The sequence below is a fragment of the Anser brachyrhynchus genome (genome assembly GCF_964034855.1).
Source record: "Anser brachyrhynchus genome assembly, contig: SCAFFOLD_86, whole genome shotgun sequence".
Taxonomy (NCBI): Eukaryota; Metazoa; Chordata; class Aves; order Anseriformes; family Anatidae; genus Anser; species Anser brachyrhynchus.
This window is the reverse complement of record NW_027664065.1, coordinates 559,663-575,300: the sequence shown is the minus strand read 5'-3', so window position 1 is coordinate 575,300 and position 15,638 is coordinate 559,663. Positions and strand designations below refer to the sequence as shown.

General features: G+C 53.3%; 2 protein-coding genes across 2 annotated transcripts in view; both read right to left on the bottom strand.

Annotated features, from left to right (window-relative positions):
- LOC308186415 (olfactory receptor 14C36-like) overlaps positions 1 to 15,638 on the bottom strand; it is a 294,878-nt gene that overhangs the window by 53,721 nt on the left and 225,519 nt on the right. The gene's annotated exons all lie outside the window — the stretch shown is intronic.
- Positions 8,275 to 9,259, bottom strand: LOC308186401 (olfactory receptor 14C36-like; the record flags this gene model as incomplete). Its single annotated transcript, XM_080608545.1, has 1 exon — positions 8,275 to 9,259. The coding sequence occupies one exon, from the start codon at positions 9,257 to 9,259 to the stop codon at positions 8,282 to 8,284; it is 978 nt and encodes a 325-aa protein (XP_080464671.1). The 3' UTR covers positions 8,275 to 8,281.

Genomic DNA, 15,638 nt, shown 5'->3' with positions numbered 1-15,638 from the left:
ATGAGCCGCTGTCTGTGGGGAGGTCATGTAGGATCAGTTTGGGAATGGCATCCCATGGGAGTGACCCCACACTGGAGAAGGGAAGAGAGTAACCTGGAAGGAGCAGTGGAGACAAAGCACCATGGACTGAAGCTCTGTCCTGGTTCCAGTTAGGACAGAGTTAAGTAGCTCATAGTAGCTGGTAGGGTGCTATGTTTTGGATTAGGATGAGAAGAGCGCTGATAACATGCTGATGTTTTAATTGTTGCAGAGCAGTGTTTACACCAGGCCAAGGACTTTTCGGCTTCTCGCTCTGTCCTGCCAGCAAGCAGGCTGGGGGTGCAGCAGGAGCTGGGAGGGGACAGACCCAGGACAGCTGACCCCAACTGGCCAAAGGGGTATTCCATACCATCTGACGTCATGCTAAACAATATATAAGGGTGGCTGGCCGGGGTGGGGGGGCCGGCTGCTCGGGAATAGGCTGGGCATCGGTCAGCGGGTGGTGAGCAATTGCATTGTGCATCACTTGTTTTCTTACACATTATTATTGTTAATACTATTATCATTATCACTATTATTATTATTATTGTTATTATTATATTCCTGTCTTAATAAACTGTCTTTATCTCAACTCACCGGCTTCACTTTCCCGTTTCTCTCCCCCATCCCAGAGAGGGAGGGGGGAGGGTGAGCGAACGGCTGTGTGGTGTTTAGCTGCCAGCCGGGTTAAACCACAACAGTCCTTTTGGCGCCCAACGTGGGGCACGAAGGGTTGAGATATCGACAAATCTGACCAGAGTGTGTTAAACTAAAATTGGTATAAGTATTGGACCTGCTTAATAGTTGCTAGTCACGATGTTGATTGCCTTAATCTCCAGTCTGCTGTACCTGTATTCCAAATTGAGTTTTATGGTGCGTTACTTTCTGTATGTGCTCCCTGTTGCACTGTTTATCCTTTCCGGGCCCTGGTTTAAGATTGTTATGGTACTGTGCGGTGTAACAATGGCTTATGAAATGATGAAATATCTGGTCACGACTTTAACCTGGTATTTGTACTCAGCACTGACGTCGACTCTATACTTTGGAAACCATATCTCGGAAACTATTAGCAATTACACCTATTGCCTGTTTTCGTTAGGGAGCCAATCTGTGAAGGGGACAGGGGAAGACATGTTTCCCTACCTGTTCACTCTCCCTTTCTCCTTCACCACCACCCTCTTATCCCCCGAGCTAGTTACGGTGGTTCTCCGAGATGTTGAATATCCTTGGGATACTCAGACCAGCCTGCTCTTGTTGTTATGTCTCCTGAATGCGCTTCAGATTTTGTGGAGGGTTAAACAACTACTTAGGAATCTCATCCGGAGATCTGTCTTGAGGCGGGATAGTTGCGAGTGGCAGGGAGTGTGGGAGGATATGGGCAGGTTTCTAGAGCAGTGGTCACCTCCAGTGTTTTGGACATTCACCCCTGAACAACTGCAAAATCCTAAAAAGCTGGCGGAATGCTTGAAAAAAAGGTTTCATGACTCTGGCAGTTCCAAAGTGACACAAATCACTGTAGCGTGCTGGGGTCTGGCTTGTGCCTATCGAGCTGCAATTGATGCTACTAACAACCTAGCTCCAGCTCCTGCAGCCGCTCCAGCTCCTGCAGCCGCTCCTGCTCCTGCAGCCATTCCAGGTCCAGCTCCTGCAGCCGCTCCAGCTCCTGCAGCCGCTCCAGCTCCTGCAGCCGCTCCAGTTCCAGCTCCTGCAGCCGCTCCAGCTCCAGCTCCTGCAGCCGCTCCAGTTCCAGCTCCTGCAGCCGCTCCAGCTCCAGCTCCTGCAGCCGCTCCAGCTCCAGCTCCCGCAGCCACTCCAGCCCCTGCAGCTGCCCCAGCTCGTGCAGCTGCTCCCACTCCTGTGGCTGGGTCAGAGAAACGAGCTGTAGCAGTGCAAGTTGACCCCGCAGAGGGTATTCCAACCCCTGTGGCAGACCCTGTGTCTGGGTCAGAGAAACGAGCTGTAGCAGTGCAAGTTGACCCCGCAGAGGGTATTCCAACCCCTGTGGCAGACCCTGTGTCTGGGTTAGAGAAACGAGCTGTAGCAGTGCAAGTTCCAGCTCCAGCTCCCGCAGCCACTCCAGCTCCTGCAGCCGCTCCAGCTCCAGCTCCCGCAGCCGCTCCAGCTCCTGCAGCCGCTCCAGCTCCAGCTCCTGCAGCCGCTCCAGCTCCTGCAGCCGCTCCAGCTCCTGCAGCCGCTCCAGTTCCAGCTCCTGCAGCCGTTCCAGCTCCTGCAGCTGCTCCAGCTCCTGCAGCTGCTCCCACTCCTGTGTCTGGGTCAGAGAAACGAGGTGTAGCAGTGCAAGTTGACCCCGCAGAGGGTATTCCAACCCCTGTGGCAGACCCTGTGTCTGGGTTAGAGAAACGAGCTGTAGCAGTGCAAGTTGCCCCTGTAGACAAGGTGAAGAAATGGTGTAGAGGCTCAGGTCGTTTAGAACGCAAACAGTCTTCTGCTAAGTCTGGGCATAGTGAAGACGAGGCTGGGCCATCAAAGGTGCAGGAGACTGAAGATGAGGATGGGGATGTCGAAAAATCAACAGTAACTACCCGGACTCTATACCAGCGTGAGCTACGAGATGTGCGAAAAGATTTTGGTCGCTGTATAGGTGAGCAGCTTGTCACCTGGCTGCTCCGGTGCTGGGACACTGGAGCCAATTGTGTGGAATTAGAGGGCAAGGAAGCCAGGCGGCTGGGATCCCTTGCTAGGGACGCATGCATTGACAAAGCAATTGGTGATGGAGCACGATCTCGCAGCCTCTGGAGGCGTCTCCTGTCAGCTGTGCAGGAAAGGTATCCCTTCAAGGAAGAACTTGTATGTCTACCAGGCAAATGGACCACCATGGAGAAGGGAATTCAGTACCTGAGGGAATTGGCCGTACGGGAAGTAATTTATAAGGACTAGATGACGCACAAACATCCGCAGATCCAGATGCAGTCCAGTGTACACCACCTATGTGGCGGAAGTTTGTACGGAGTGCACCATCATCATATGCCAGCTCATTGGCAATACTAACCTGGAAAGCGGAGGAGAATCCCCCAGTGAATGAAGTGGCTAAATTACTCCGGCAGTACGAAGGAAATCTCTCCTCTTCCCTACAGGCCTGTGTCTCGGCTGTGGAGAAAATCTCTGAAGAGTTCCACCAACTTAAAGAGAATTTATCTTCCCCTCCACCTGAACGAACCAGTGTCCACCAGCTAAAAGAGAATGCTTTGGAGAAACTTTCTGAAAAGATCCACCAACTTGAAGAAAGATTATCTTCCCCTCCACCTGAACGAAACAGTGTCCACCAGCTAAAAGAGAATACTTTGGAGAAACTTTCTGAAAAGATCCACCAACTTGAAGAGAGATTATTTTCCTCCCCACCTGTACAAACCAGTGTCTCAGCTATTAGGGGTAAACGTTCATCTATGCAAGGAAGACAATATGGTGGGCACACACACCGCGCCACCCTGTGGTTTTACCTACGTGACCATGGAGAGGACATGAGAAAATGGGATGGAAAATCTACTGCGACCCTAGAGGCACGGGTACGTGAATTGCAAAGGAAAACAATTGGGAAAAAGGAATTCTCTGAAAAGTTTGCTGCTCCAACTTCCAGCAGGCAGTCCTTTAGACACAGAAACGAAGATTCTGACCAGGACTAGAGGGGCCCTGCCTCCAGCCAGGGGGAGGAAAGGGACAATCGAGTTTATTGGACTGTGTGGATTCGATGGCCTGGCACGTCAGACGCACAGAAGTATAAGGCTTTGGTAGACACCGGTGCACAATGTACTCTAATGCCATCAAGCTATACAGGGCCAGAGCCCATCTGTATTTATGGTGTGACGGGGGGATCCCAGCAGTTAACTGTATTGAAGGCTGAAGTGAGTCTAACCGGCAATGAGTGGCAAAAGCACCGTATTGTGACTGGCCCGGATGCTCCGTGCATCCTTGGCATAGACAAGTCTTGGCATAGACTGTCTTAATAAACTGTCTTTATCTCAACTCACCGGCTTCACTTTCCCGTTTCTCTCCCCCATCCCAGAGAGGGAGGGGGGAGGGTGAGCGAACGGCTGTGTGGTGTTTAGCTGCCAGCCGGGTTAAACCACAACATCTACCTAGGGTTTAGTAAAGCTTTTGACTCTGTTTCCCAGAGCATTCTCCTGGAGAAACTGGCTTCTCATGTCTTGGATGGGCGTGAGCTTTGCTGGGTAAAAAAGATGGCTGTGTGTCTGGGCCCAAAGGGTTGTGGTGAATGGAGTTAAATCCAATTGGCAGCCACACACAAGGGGTGCCCCCCAGGGCTCAGTACTGGGGCCAGACACAGGACAACAGGAAATGGCCTCAAGGTGCATCAGGGCAGGTTTAGGTTTGGTTTTGGGTATATGTCTTCCTTGAAAGGGTTGTGATGCATTGGAACAGGCTGCCCAGGGATGTGGTGGAGTGGTCATCCCTGGAGGTATTCACAAGACATATAGGTGTGGTGCTTAGGGATATGGTTTAGGGATAGATGTAGCAGTGTTAGGTAAATGGTTAAACTTGATGATTTGAGAGGTCTTTTCCAATCTACGTGATTCTATGGTTCTATGATTCCATGAGTATAACATAAGTCACAGTCATTGGAAGGCAGCCTCTGCAGTCTGGGAACTCGAGACTATGGCCTGGACAAGTCTGTAGGTTGTGCGAGGGATTCCTGTGGGCTGGCACCACACATCCTGGCTGTGAGAAAAATCTCAATAATTTTCTTCAGACAGGATCTTCTGCAAAGCTATTTTATTCGCGATTGCAATGGCGGGCGTCCTGCAAGCAGAAGTGCACAGTAAAAGTTTATCATAACCTTGTATTCCCTATTACCCAACACCTACACTTTTGCTCTCTAAGGCTTCCTGAAGGGAGGTTGTGATGAGGAGGGCTTGGCCTCTTCTCCCAGATAACGAATGATAGGACTCGAGGAAATGTCCATGAGTTGCGCCTGGGGAGATTTAGATTAGATATCAGGAAAAACTTTTTCTCTCAAAGAGTGGTCAGGTACTGGAATGGCCTGCCCAGGGAGGTGGAGGAGTCACTGTCCCTTGCGGTGTTCAAGAAGCACCTGGATGAGGTGCTATGTTATATGATTTAGTAGCTTAGTGGGTAGTATTGGTGATAGGAGGACATTTGGACGAGATGATCTTGTAGGTCCTTTCCAACCCCGTGTTTCTATGATTCTATGACCTGATTTCCCCCGTGTCCTCACTGGCTGAGTACTGCAGGTTCACAGCCTACTCGATGCCCTTCTATGCCATATATGTACATTTTTTTTGACCAACTGGTAATTTCTCCTTTTTTTCTTTTTTTTTTTTTCCTTATTCTCTCACGACTAGAGGCTCATGATTTTTGTTTTTACTGACTTCGCACTTCTTGTCCTGTTTTTCTTAGCTCTCCTCCTTAATTTGGGACAGTGGGACCTTCGCCTTCTATTGCAAAACCACAACTATGTTTCTCACACTGGCACACTTACCCGTAAATTCCTGGAGTTAACTACACTTGAAACAGCCATTGAGACGCCGAGAAACTCGTATTGGATCATGTGTGATAAACTCAGGCTGAAAGACTCAAGAGCAGGTGACTTTGACTGGCTGTGGCAGAGCCCAGCAGCCTGCCCCAGTCTGGGAATATGTCCCCTTCCAACTAGGGAAATTAAGAGGGATTAATAGGAACAGACCCATGAGGTCAATCTGCACAGTAAGGGAAAGTAATGGTTCTTGTGCTGTAGGTGCAGCAGGCAGGAGGCCTTGGATTGGGCCTCAGAAGACTCAGGCAGATCTAATGCATTTCATCCCTGAGCTAAGACAAACACTGTGAGCAGAAAGAAGGACACCGAGTGGTGCCCTACCATGAAGGAGGATGCAGAGCACAGCTGTAAGAGGCGTCTTTCCTCTGCCACGACCGATGCAGGTTCGTCTGAAGTGAAAGCCCCAGCCCAGGACCCATAGAGTGAAGGTCCCTGGGCACAACTGCAGAAAGACTTTGCAAGACCTCTGCCAGTGACAGCTTGAAACACCAAATGCATCTTGGCAGTAGTAGGTCCTTTTGGCTCAGGGGCAGATGTCCTCCCTGGCAACACCACCACGGAGGCCACCACTGCAAAGCTGCTGCGTGACACCGACTGCGTGACACCCCGGGGTCCAGAGAGGGGAGAGGGGAAGGGGAGAGGCAGGCCGTGGGGAGGGGGCTGGAGTGAGGTCACTGCCACTGCAGCAGCCTGACTGGCCCTCAGAAGGGCTGGCCGGCAGGCACTGTGACATCATCCCGCGCATCAGAGAGCCCCTGGGCAGAAATGACGTCACTGCAGAGGGGAGGGCGAGGGGCTGGCAGAGCCCCATCGAGGGGCTGGCTGTGGGTCCCCTCTGCTACAGCCACCTGACGGCGCGGGGCAGGCAGGAGGGCAGGCAGGGCTCGTGGCCGCCTTGCTCAGGACGAGCCCTGGGCGAGCTGGGTGGGAAATCTGTGCCTTAGCTCCAGGCCTGGCACCTCTGGTTTCACCCAACACCCGTTGTCTGTCATCCTCCCGCTGTGCACCACGGATGGGGAGCCTGGCCCTCTGTTCTGCATGACCTCCTCATAGGCAGTGCGGTGAGGTCCCCTCAGCCTTCCCTTCTCCAGGCTGGACAGGCCCAGCTCCGTCAGCCTCTCCTCACAGGCCAAGGGCTCCAGGCCCTGACCATCCTGGGGGCCCTTTCGTAAACCTGCTCCAGCTCGCTGAAGTCTTTCCTGTGTAGGGGATCTGAATGGATGCAGCATTGTGCCACTCTCCAAGTCCTGGCCATGCCCCTGGTTGTACAGCCCAGGAATCTGCTGGCCTCTCTTGATGCCAGGGCACACTTCTGCCTCCTGACCAGCTCCTTGTCCACCAAGACCTTTCTCGCGGGGCTGCTTCCAGACAGGAAGCGTGTGCTGGGGCCTCGGTTATTGAAGTTCTGGTCAATAGGTTTCCTTGTCCTCCTTGAGCACTTTCCCCGAACAGAGTAGCCTGGAGACCTTTTCAGTAAGGACTCGGGCAAAGAAGGCACAGAGTCCCTCAGGCTAAGCTTTGGCTGCTCTCATTAAATCAGCCTCCCCACTCAGCAGCAGCCCTGCATTTCCCTTCTTCATCCTTGGTCTCCATTCCAGTAATCAAAGATCTTCTCTTTGACCTTGACTTTTCTTGCAAACACCAATTGCAGATGAGCTCTGCCATTGCCAAAACCATACCTCCACCACCATCGTAGGTTACTTTTTTTTGGAGCCAGTCTTTGCTGTCATTTCCTGGAAGCTGCTTCATGGTCCCTGCTGCAGCCCAGCCCCACTGCCCCACACATGCTCCCACAGCAGTGCTGCCAAGGCACCGCACATGGCAGTGCACATCCAAGGCTGGGTCAAGCTCCCTCTGTTACAATCCCAATGGCACCCTCAGGCCCCTTCCCTCCATGTCCCTCCTGCTTTTGCAGCCTTCTCCAGATCCCGGCCCATGTCATGTCCCAGCCACGTCCCATGGGGGCCTCTGCAGACAGCCCTGCTCCAGGTCTGCAGGGCTATGGGCCAGGACAGAGGCCGAAAGGGCTGGCTGTTCCCCTGACACAGGCCCTGAGCCTGGCATGAGGATAGAGATGGCCTGGCAGCCAAAAACACCCCTAAACATGGGGGGAGTGGCCAGTGCTGGACATGGCCGACAAGAGAGGCTGCAGGTGACAAAGGCACTGGGCGCTGTCCATTCCAACAGGGCACAGCCTGGCCTCCTCCTTCCTGCATCGGCCTGTTTTCCATCCCTGCCTCACGACCCAAAGCCAGCAGTGTGTGTCCTCCCCATGCATGGCCACACATCCCAGCTTGACACGGATGTTTCTCTGTGCTGGGTAGCTTCCAGCCCAGCCCAGCTGCCCCCCAGCTCTCCCACCTCCCTGCCCTCTGCCCACCTCCCTGCCCTCTGCCCAGCCCAGCCCAGCAGCCCAGGCTGGGCTGGCCCCACAGCAGTGCCCACCACAGGCTGCTGCAGGGCTCTGGGCACTGCCTCCACAGCCCCAGTTCCCATTCACTCCTGATCTGCTGAGATTGGGTCTCAGACCAAGGTTTATTTGGTTTAAATACACAGAGAGCCTGCCTTCTTGGCTACAGAAACCCTGGGTCACATGTACAGGCAGATGGATACTCAGGTAGAAGGGCATGAAGAAGGGCATTTCTGGGTAGACAACAGTATCACAAGGGCAGAAAGGAAAACCAACAAACTGAACAAACAAGCAAACTCCTCATAAAACTGGGAGATAGATTGTCACGACATACACGGAGAGTCATCCGCAGAAAAAGGAAAACAGTCTGTGGTCACTGATAAACACCCTGTTAGCAGTTTCCATATTGAATCCTTGAGCTCCTGGTTCCTCATGCTGTAGATGAAGGGGTTCAATACTGGAGGCAGAACGGAGTACAGAACTGCCACCACCAGGTTCAGGGATGGGGAAGAAATGGAGGAGGGGTTCATGTAGGCAAAAATTCCGGTGCTGACAAAGAGGGAGACCTCGGCCACGTGAGGGAGGCATGTGGAAAAAGCTTTGTGCCGTCCCTGCTCAGAGGGCATCCTCAGTACAGCCCTAAAGATCTGCACATAAGAGAAAAGAACGAAAACAAAACACCCAAACCCTAAAAAGGAAATGAACGTGAGAAGCTCAGTTTCCCTGAGGTAGGAGTCTGAGCAGGAGAGCTTGAGGATCTGGGGGATTTCGCAGAAGAACTGGTCCAAAGAATTGCCTTGGCAGAGGGGCAGGGAAAATGTATTGGCTGTGTGCAACAGAGCATTGAGCAACCCACTGCCCCAGGCAGCTGCTGCCATCTGGGCACAAGCTCTGCTGCCCAGGAGGGTGGCATAGTGCAGGGGCTTGCAGATGGCAACGTAGCGGTCGTAGGCCATGACGGTGAGAAGAAAATACTCTGCTGAGAGGAAGAATAGAAATAGAAAGAGCTGTGCAACACATCCTGCGTAGGAAATGGCCCTGGTGTCCCAGAGGGAATTGGCCATGGCTTTGGGGAGAGTGGTGGAGATGCAGCCCAGGTCGAGGAGGGCGAGGTTGAGGAGGAAGAAGTACATGGGGGTGTGGAGGCGGTGGTCGCAGGCTACGGCGGTGAGGATGAGACCATTGCCCAGGAGGGCAGCCAGGTAGATGCCCAGGAAGAGCCCGAAGTGCAGGAGCTGCAGCTCCCGTGTGTCTGCGAATGGCAGGAGGAGGAACTCGGTGATGGAGCTGCTGTTGGACATTTGCTGCCTCTTGGCCTCGGAGCCTGTCCAAAGACGAAAGCACATGGAGAACTTCGGGCAGACTTCTCTGAGAAAATCTGTCCTTTCAGCGACACCCTTCCTTTCTCACCCACCTCCACAAATACGCACTTTCTCAGCAGCAGCTTCATTCTCCTTCCTGGCTGAAGCTCTGGTTTGTGCTGGCTGAGCACTGTTTGGAGCCACGGCCTCTGCCCATGAGCTCCATCGGACTCAGCACTGCTGTGCAGCAGCGGGTACCTGGGAAAGCTGGTGACCCATTCTGAAACTCATAGTTTGGTTCAGATGCAGTGTACCTGTAATACAGAGGGGCTGTTCAACATCCTCCAGCAGGATAACCCCAGGGACACCGCTGGATGTCCGTAAACCAGAGTGACCTCAACAGAGCCAGCTCATTTCCCAGCACTAGGCACTGCAGTGACCAGAGCCATTTTGGCTAGAGCCGGCTTGGGCACTTTGCTCCCAGGGATGCACCTCCAGAGCAGGACTCACTATTCTGCTGTTTGAGCTCTACCTTTAAATCCACTGCCCAGGGAGTCTGAGGGGAATAGCAAGGGCAGGATGGATGGGAGGGGAAACACAGAGAAAAGGTCCAGGGTTCCTAGTGAGGGAGGCAGGAAATGGAGTGAGAGATGGGCACTTGGGGGGAGTTCTCTGTTCTGAGGGTCCTGCTGCCAAGGGGACAATGCAGCCTGAGATCCCATAGTTGTGGGGACAGAGGCTTTGCTGGATGGCAGTCGAGATAATGGAAGGTGTCAGCAGTGCAGGGATGGCACTGAGGTGCCCAAATTCCCCTACCATGGAGTTTCTGGGAGCAGCTCCCTCTCACTCCCTGACCATGGCTCTGCTGCCTGCAGCTGTCCCTGCCTGCAGCTGGGTCTCTGTCCCCACGCCTCCTGCCTGCAGCTCACAGCCCCCATCCCACCCACTGGGTGCTCAGCCCTGCCTGCAGACACCTCCTGGCAGCAGGGCTCTGCCCAGGGGCAGCTCGCTGGGGGCACATCCTAGAGCCAAGGTCACACAGACCCTGCTGACACTGCATGTGTGGTGGTGGAGCTTTCTATGCGCTGAGGGGCAGGCAAGGGACTTGTTGGGGGGTCCTTGTAACCCTCAGTGGGAAGGCTTAGGCGTATCAGCCTCTTCTTGGAAATAGCAGCCTCTATTTCTATTCCCACAGAGACAAAAAAAAAAAAAAAGAAAGCAAATAGTCTGGAAAGCTGAGCCTAAAGTATCTAACCCCTGATTGTCTTCTCGCCTTAGATACATCCCAGTTGTGCTGTGGAGCTGTGAGCAGGCTGCCCCAGGCAGCAGCCTCCCGCCAGCAGCAGGACCCTGCCCTGCCGGGGGGGCTCCTGCCACCCGCAGCTTCTCCCCGCAGCGCCCTGGGCAGCTCCCCGGGCAGGCTGAGTGCTGAGCCTGGCAGGCGGCAGAGGCCCTGCCCCGGCACACAGCCCCTGGGGCACAGCAGGGACCCTGCTCTGCACCACAGCCCTGGGCACCCCTGCCTGCACGCGCGCCTTCTCCTTCCTCCAGGAGCTGCGGCTGCATTGCCCTCCAGCCAGAGACTTACCGGGGTCAGGGCTGGCAAGTGTTCTCCCCCAGCGAGCTCTGTGCATCCTGCCACTTCTGCCTGCCTTTACCCACTCTGTCTCTGCAGGCAGTGCCCCCAGCCCTGCTGCGCTGGGCACAGGAGCTGCTCCTGGGCAGAGCTGGCTCTCTGCAGCGCTGCCCACTTGCCAGGAGCTCCCCTTGGGCCCAGGAGCCCGGCCCAGCTCAGCAGCACAGGCCCAGCCCAAGGCCTCCCTTGCTCTGCCCCCCACCAGGCTCCCTGCCCATGGCCCTGGGGCTGCAGGGGAACCTGCTGGGAAACAGCCTGAAGGAATCCCTGGGGTTTCCTCCCTCCCCTGGGCACACACACTTTTTGACAGCAGGCTCTTTTCGCTTAGCACAGAAATAATTATCTGTAACAATCAGCTCCTCTCATCCCAGTTGACAATGGGACACCCAGACATGGTCACAAAAATAACTCCTTTAACCACCTGCTTATGGAAGGGATTCTCATGCTGGGTTTTTGTCCTGGGGCTGTAATGGGGCTCAGATCCCTACCATGTCTGCCACAAACCCACAGGACCTGGGATTATTCTGCCCTCAATTTAGGTGTGCATAACATGGGCACCTGCAGGTGAGCTCCATTCCTCTCCTCAAGGAAGCGACATGAACACCAATGGAGATGGAGGAAATCAGGGGGTTGCAAACACCTGGTGACATGTCAGGGGGCAGAGGGACGTGCAGGTATCTGCAAGCTCTCATGGAGGAACCCTGAGGGACAGGGCAGCACCTGGGGGCATCCCCTTGGAGCTGGTGGGGAATGCCTTTGGCCAGCTGAAGTGACAGCAAATGCACACATTTAGGACAACTAAACTTGTCCCTCCTCAGTAGGCTCAGGGCAGCCTGTAGAGGTTGACCCAATGGAGAACTGTGCCACAGGGAGACCTGAGACCTCCATCTTCTCCATCTGGTTTTCCCTCCATCTCCAGTGACTGTAACGGCACTTGTCTCATGGACATCCCTACATTGCCTAACCTCGTTCAGGGCAGCTGCTCCATGTAATAGCCAGTTCCAGGCCTGCAGTGCTACCTGAGATGCCAACGCTGCCCAGCACCACTGGAGCATGCAGCTGACACGGGCAGCACAGGACCCACAGGACAGCTCTGGCCATTCATAGCTGGTACTTAACGGGAACCCCGATGGCATCTCTGACAGATCTGGTGCTTATGAGCAAGTGACTGCTTCTCAGGGCTGCAGCAAGCCAAGGTCTGTCCCTCCTCTATCCAAAAGAGGCAGGCAGTGCGTGGATATGAGGCACATCACACCAGGGTTTCCACTTGTGTCCTTTGGTTTGCAAACACTGCTGCTGCTTCTTACCCCCATCCTTTACTCAGTCAAGACACAGCCCAGTGATTTTTTTCTGTGTCCCTGGATCACAGGACGCCCATAGCCAAGGACTTTGGCAGCAGCCCCTTCTCCTGCCTGGAGATCAGCCCCAGCTCCAGCACTGGCCCTCAGGGCTGCACCAACACCACAAAAGGCCCTCTGCTGTCAGGGCGCCACAGCCCAGGCCTGTTTCCTTCTGGCCTCAGGAACACCAGGGCGTGCTCTGCTTCGGGCCCCTTATTTCATCCTCCCATGGCCATCTGCCATCCACGGAAGCATGTCTCTGCTGTGAAGGAAAGCCTCTGCATGCCCAGGCTCCTGGCACAAGATCTGGGACAAGGCTGAGTTTGGCCCTTGTGCCACAGCTGAGGTGCTGCAGCCCAGATGTGCCCCAATGCCCTCAGCGTGGGGCACAGGCAGGAGGAGCTGGATCCCCGCCTGCTGTCACAGGGCTGGGACATGGATGGAAGAGCTGCTGAGGTGTGGGGGGACAGGTCCGTCAGCTTGGGGTACTGTGCTGGATGGGTGCAGATTCTTCAGAAGAGACAGGTGGGGATGATCAACAGCGATTACGTTTGCCATTCCCTCTTGTACCACCTCTGCCTCCTGCATGGCAGACCGGGGGATGTTGCTGAGGCCTTCTCAGAGCACAGAGCCTTGTGGGACGTCCAGGGAGGAAGGCCCTGGCATGCACTGCAATTCCATCCATATAACACATCCTACTTCTCCAAGTGAGGGACATGCAGTGAAGAGGAGTTCAGGCACGGTGAGGGGCTGCTGCATCCCAGGTGCCTTCGCTCCCGTCTTTTGAAAAAAGCCCAGGCCCAGGACAAGCCTCAAACCCCACCTTCCTGGAAGGGCTTCCAAGAGCAGAGGTGTGTTGGTGCAGGAGGAACTCCAGGCAGGTGAACTCCACAGCAACTGCTCTTTCACTTCCAACCTACAAGGAAAAGGGGGAGAAAATATGATTACAAGAGCTCAGGGGTTGGGGTAGAGCACGAGGTCACCCACCAAATACCATCATGGGCATCAATTATCATCATGGGCAAGACAGACTTAGCAGAGGCAGATTAATAGAATTTATTGCCTATTACCAGTGGACTACAACCATCAGGAACCACAAGCAAACTAAAAACACCATTCCCCCCATCCAGCCTCTTGTAACTCCTTCCCCTGAGTGGTGCAGGAGAATGGGGATTGCAGTCAGTCCATGACACTTGTCTCCACCGCTCCTTGACAATCCATCTCTGCCCTCTCTGGGTCTCTCCTGTGGGATGCCCTCCTTCCTGAATGGGTCCTGCGTGGGGCCCAAAGGGTTGAGATAATAACAGATATGACCAGATCATGTTAAAATAAAATGGTTACAAGCATTATATCTGCTTCATAGCTGCTGACCACAAGGTCTATTTTTTTATTTATTTTTTAATCTCGGTGTAGTAGTTGTGTTTCGCCTCAGAATTCTGTTAGATAGCACATTACGTACTCGGTGTATTCCCTGTTGTGCTGGGGGCTTTCTGGGGGCTGGTTTATGGTTATTAGTTTACTGGGTAACACTACCTTACGTTATGATGAAATTGCTGGTCATGAGACTAATCTGGTAGTTGTACTCAGCATTGCTGTCATCTCCATACTTGAGGAACCTTCTTATTAACAGTCTTTACCTTTTCTCCTTGGGGAGACAATCTATGGGAGGGATGAGAGGGGACACTTCTTCTCCCCACTTCTTCCCTTTCCCTTTCTCCTTCACCTCCCCCTTTCTCCTCCAGGCTAGTTACAATAGCTCTTCAAAACTTTCAATATCCTTGGGATGTTCAAACCAACTTATTCTTATTTCTCCTGAATGTGTTTCAGGTTTTGTTTAAGGTTAGGGTAACCTATTTCTAGAATGCCACACAGTGATGTGCCTTGAAGCAGGATAATTATGAGTGGCAGGGAATGTGGGAGGATATGGGCAGGCACCTAGAACTGTGGGCACCTGCAATGCCTTGGAACATCACCCCTGAACAAGTTCAGAATCCTAAAAAAAATAATCACAGAATGCTTGAAAAAGGAGTGTCATCACCCTGGCAATTCCAAAGAGACAGAAATCACTGCAATGTGCTGGGGCTTGGCCTTTGCTTACTGAGTTGCAATCTACACAACTCCAATCCCTGTGACTGGGCCACAAAACCAACCTGTGCCTGTATCAGTCATACGTATACGTGAGAAAAAAACCAAAATCAGCTTGTTTAGCAAGGAAAGAAGCTCCTACTCACACAGGGAAGGAGGAAGAAGAAGACGAGGCAGGCTACTCCCAAGTAGGGCCATCAGAGGAACAGGTGGATGAAGAGTGAGATATCATAAAATCATCAGTAAGCACCTGATCACTGTTCCTTGGGGAGCTGTGAGATGTGCGAAAAGATTTCATCCATCATCTAGGCCAGCACATTGTCACCTGGCTGCTCTGATACTGGGATAACAGGGCCAGTAGCCTGGAATTAGAGGACAGGGATGCCAAGCCGCTGGATCCCTCCCCAGGGAAGGGGGCATTGACAAAGAAATTGGAAAGGGGGCACCCTCACTCTCTTGAGGCAACTCCTGTCAGGTGTAAAGGAAAGGTATCCCTTCAAGGAAGATGTTGTATGTCACCCAGGCAAATGGACCATCAGGGAGAGAGGCAGCCCGTATCTGATGGAATTGGCCATGCTGGAGGTGATTTATGGTGATTTATGCACATTAAACAGTTTTCTACCTTGCCCGGTCCCCCATGGGATCCTTCTGTTGCGGAGTTGCTCACGGTCAAAGTGCCATTAGCTAGCCAAATGGTGCACCAGTGGCAATATGGAACTATCCGAGACTCCCTGATTACCATATACATGGTGCTTCATTACTGGAGAGCCAAGGACTGATCAGCAAAACTCGCTCACCCTTTAATAATCCCATAGGGTCAGTGCAAACATGTAGTGGAGAGCTGCAACTAACAGTGGAGTACTGTGTCTAGAATGAAGTCACACCAGATTCAGTAGGTCATCTATAGTCTTCTCTCCTTACAGTCTTAGCTCTAAGAGCAGTTAAATGATCCCTTACAGTATCTGAATGCTGCTGTCCGATCCCTTCCTGGGATCGTAAGGAACCAGTACCTCCAGGCCAGAACACTCTCCCTGTACCCGTGGATGCACGCCCTAAGGTCCCATGAACTGTTAAGGGTGTAGTTTGCAAAGTAACCACTGATTTTGTCCCCACCCACCTGTTGTACCCCTGCAGAGTCCTGCCTCAAGGCACAAAGGGCAGGGAGACCTTGCTGGTGAGAGCTGAGGCCCTGTGGAGATGTCTGAGACACAACAGCCATTACAGCCAAGGGGCATGTAGAAAATGAAGAAAATGGTTTAGCTCTCCCTGTGACACATGACTCCTTTTGCTCTGCTGACAGCCTCTGCAGGCTGCCCTG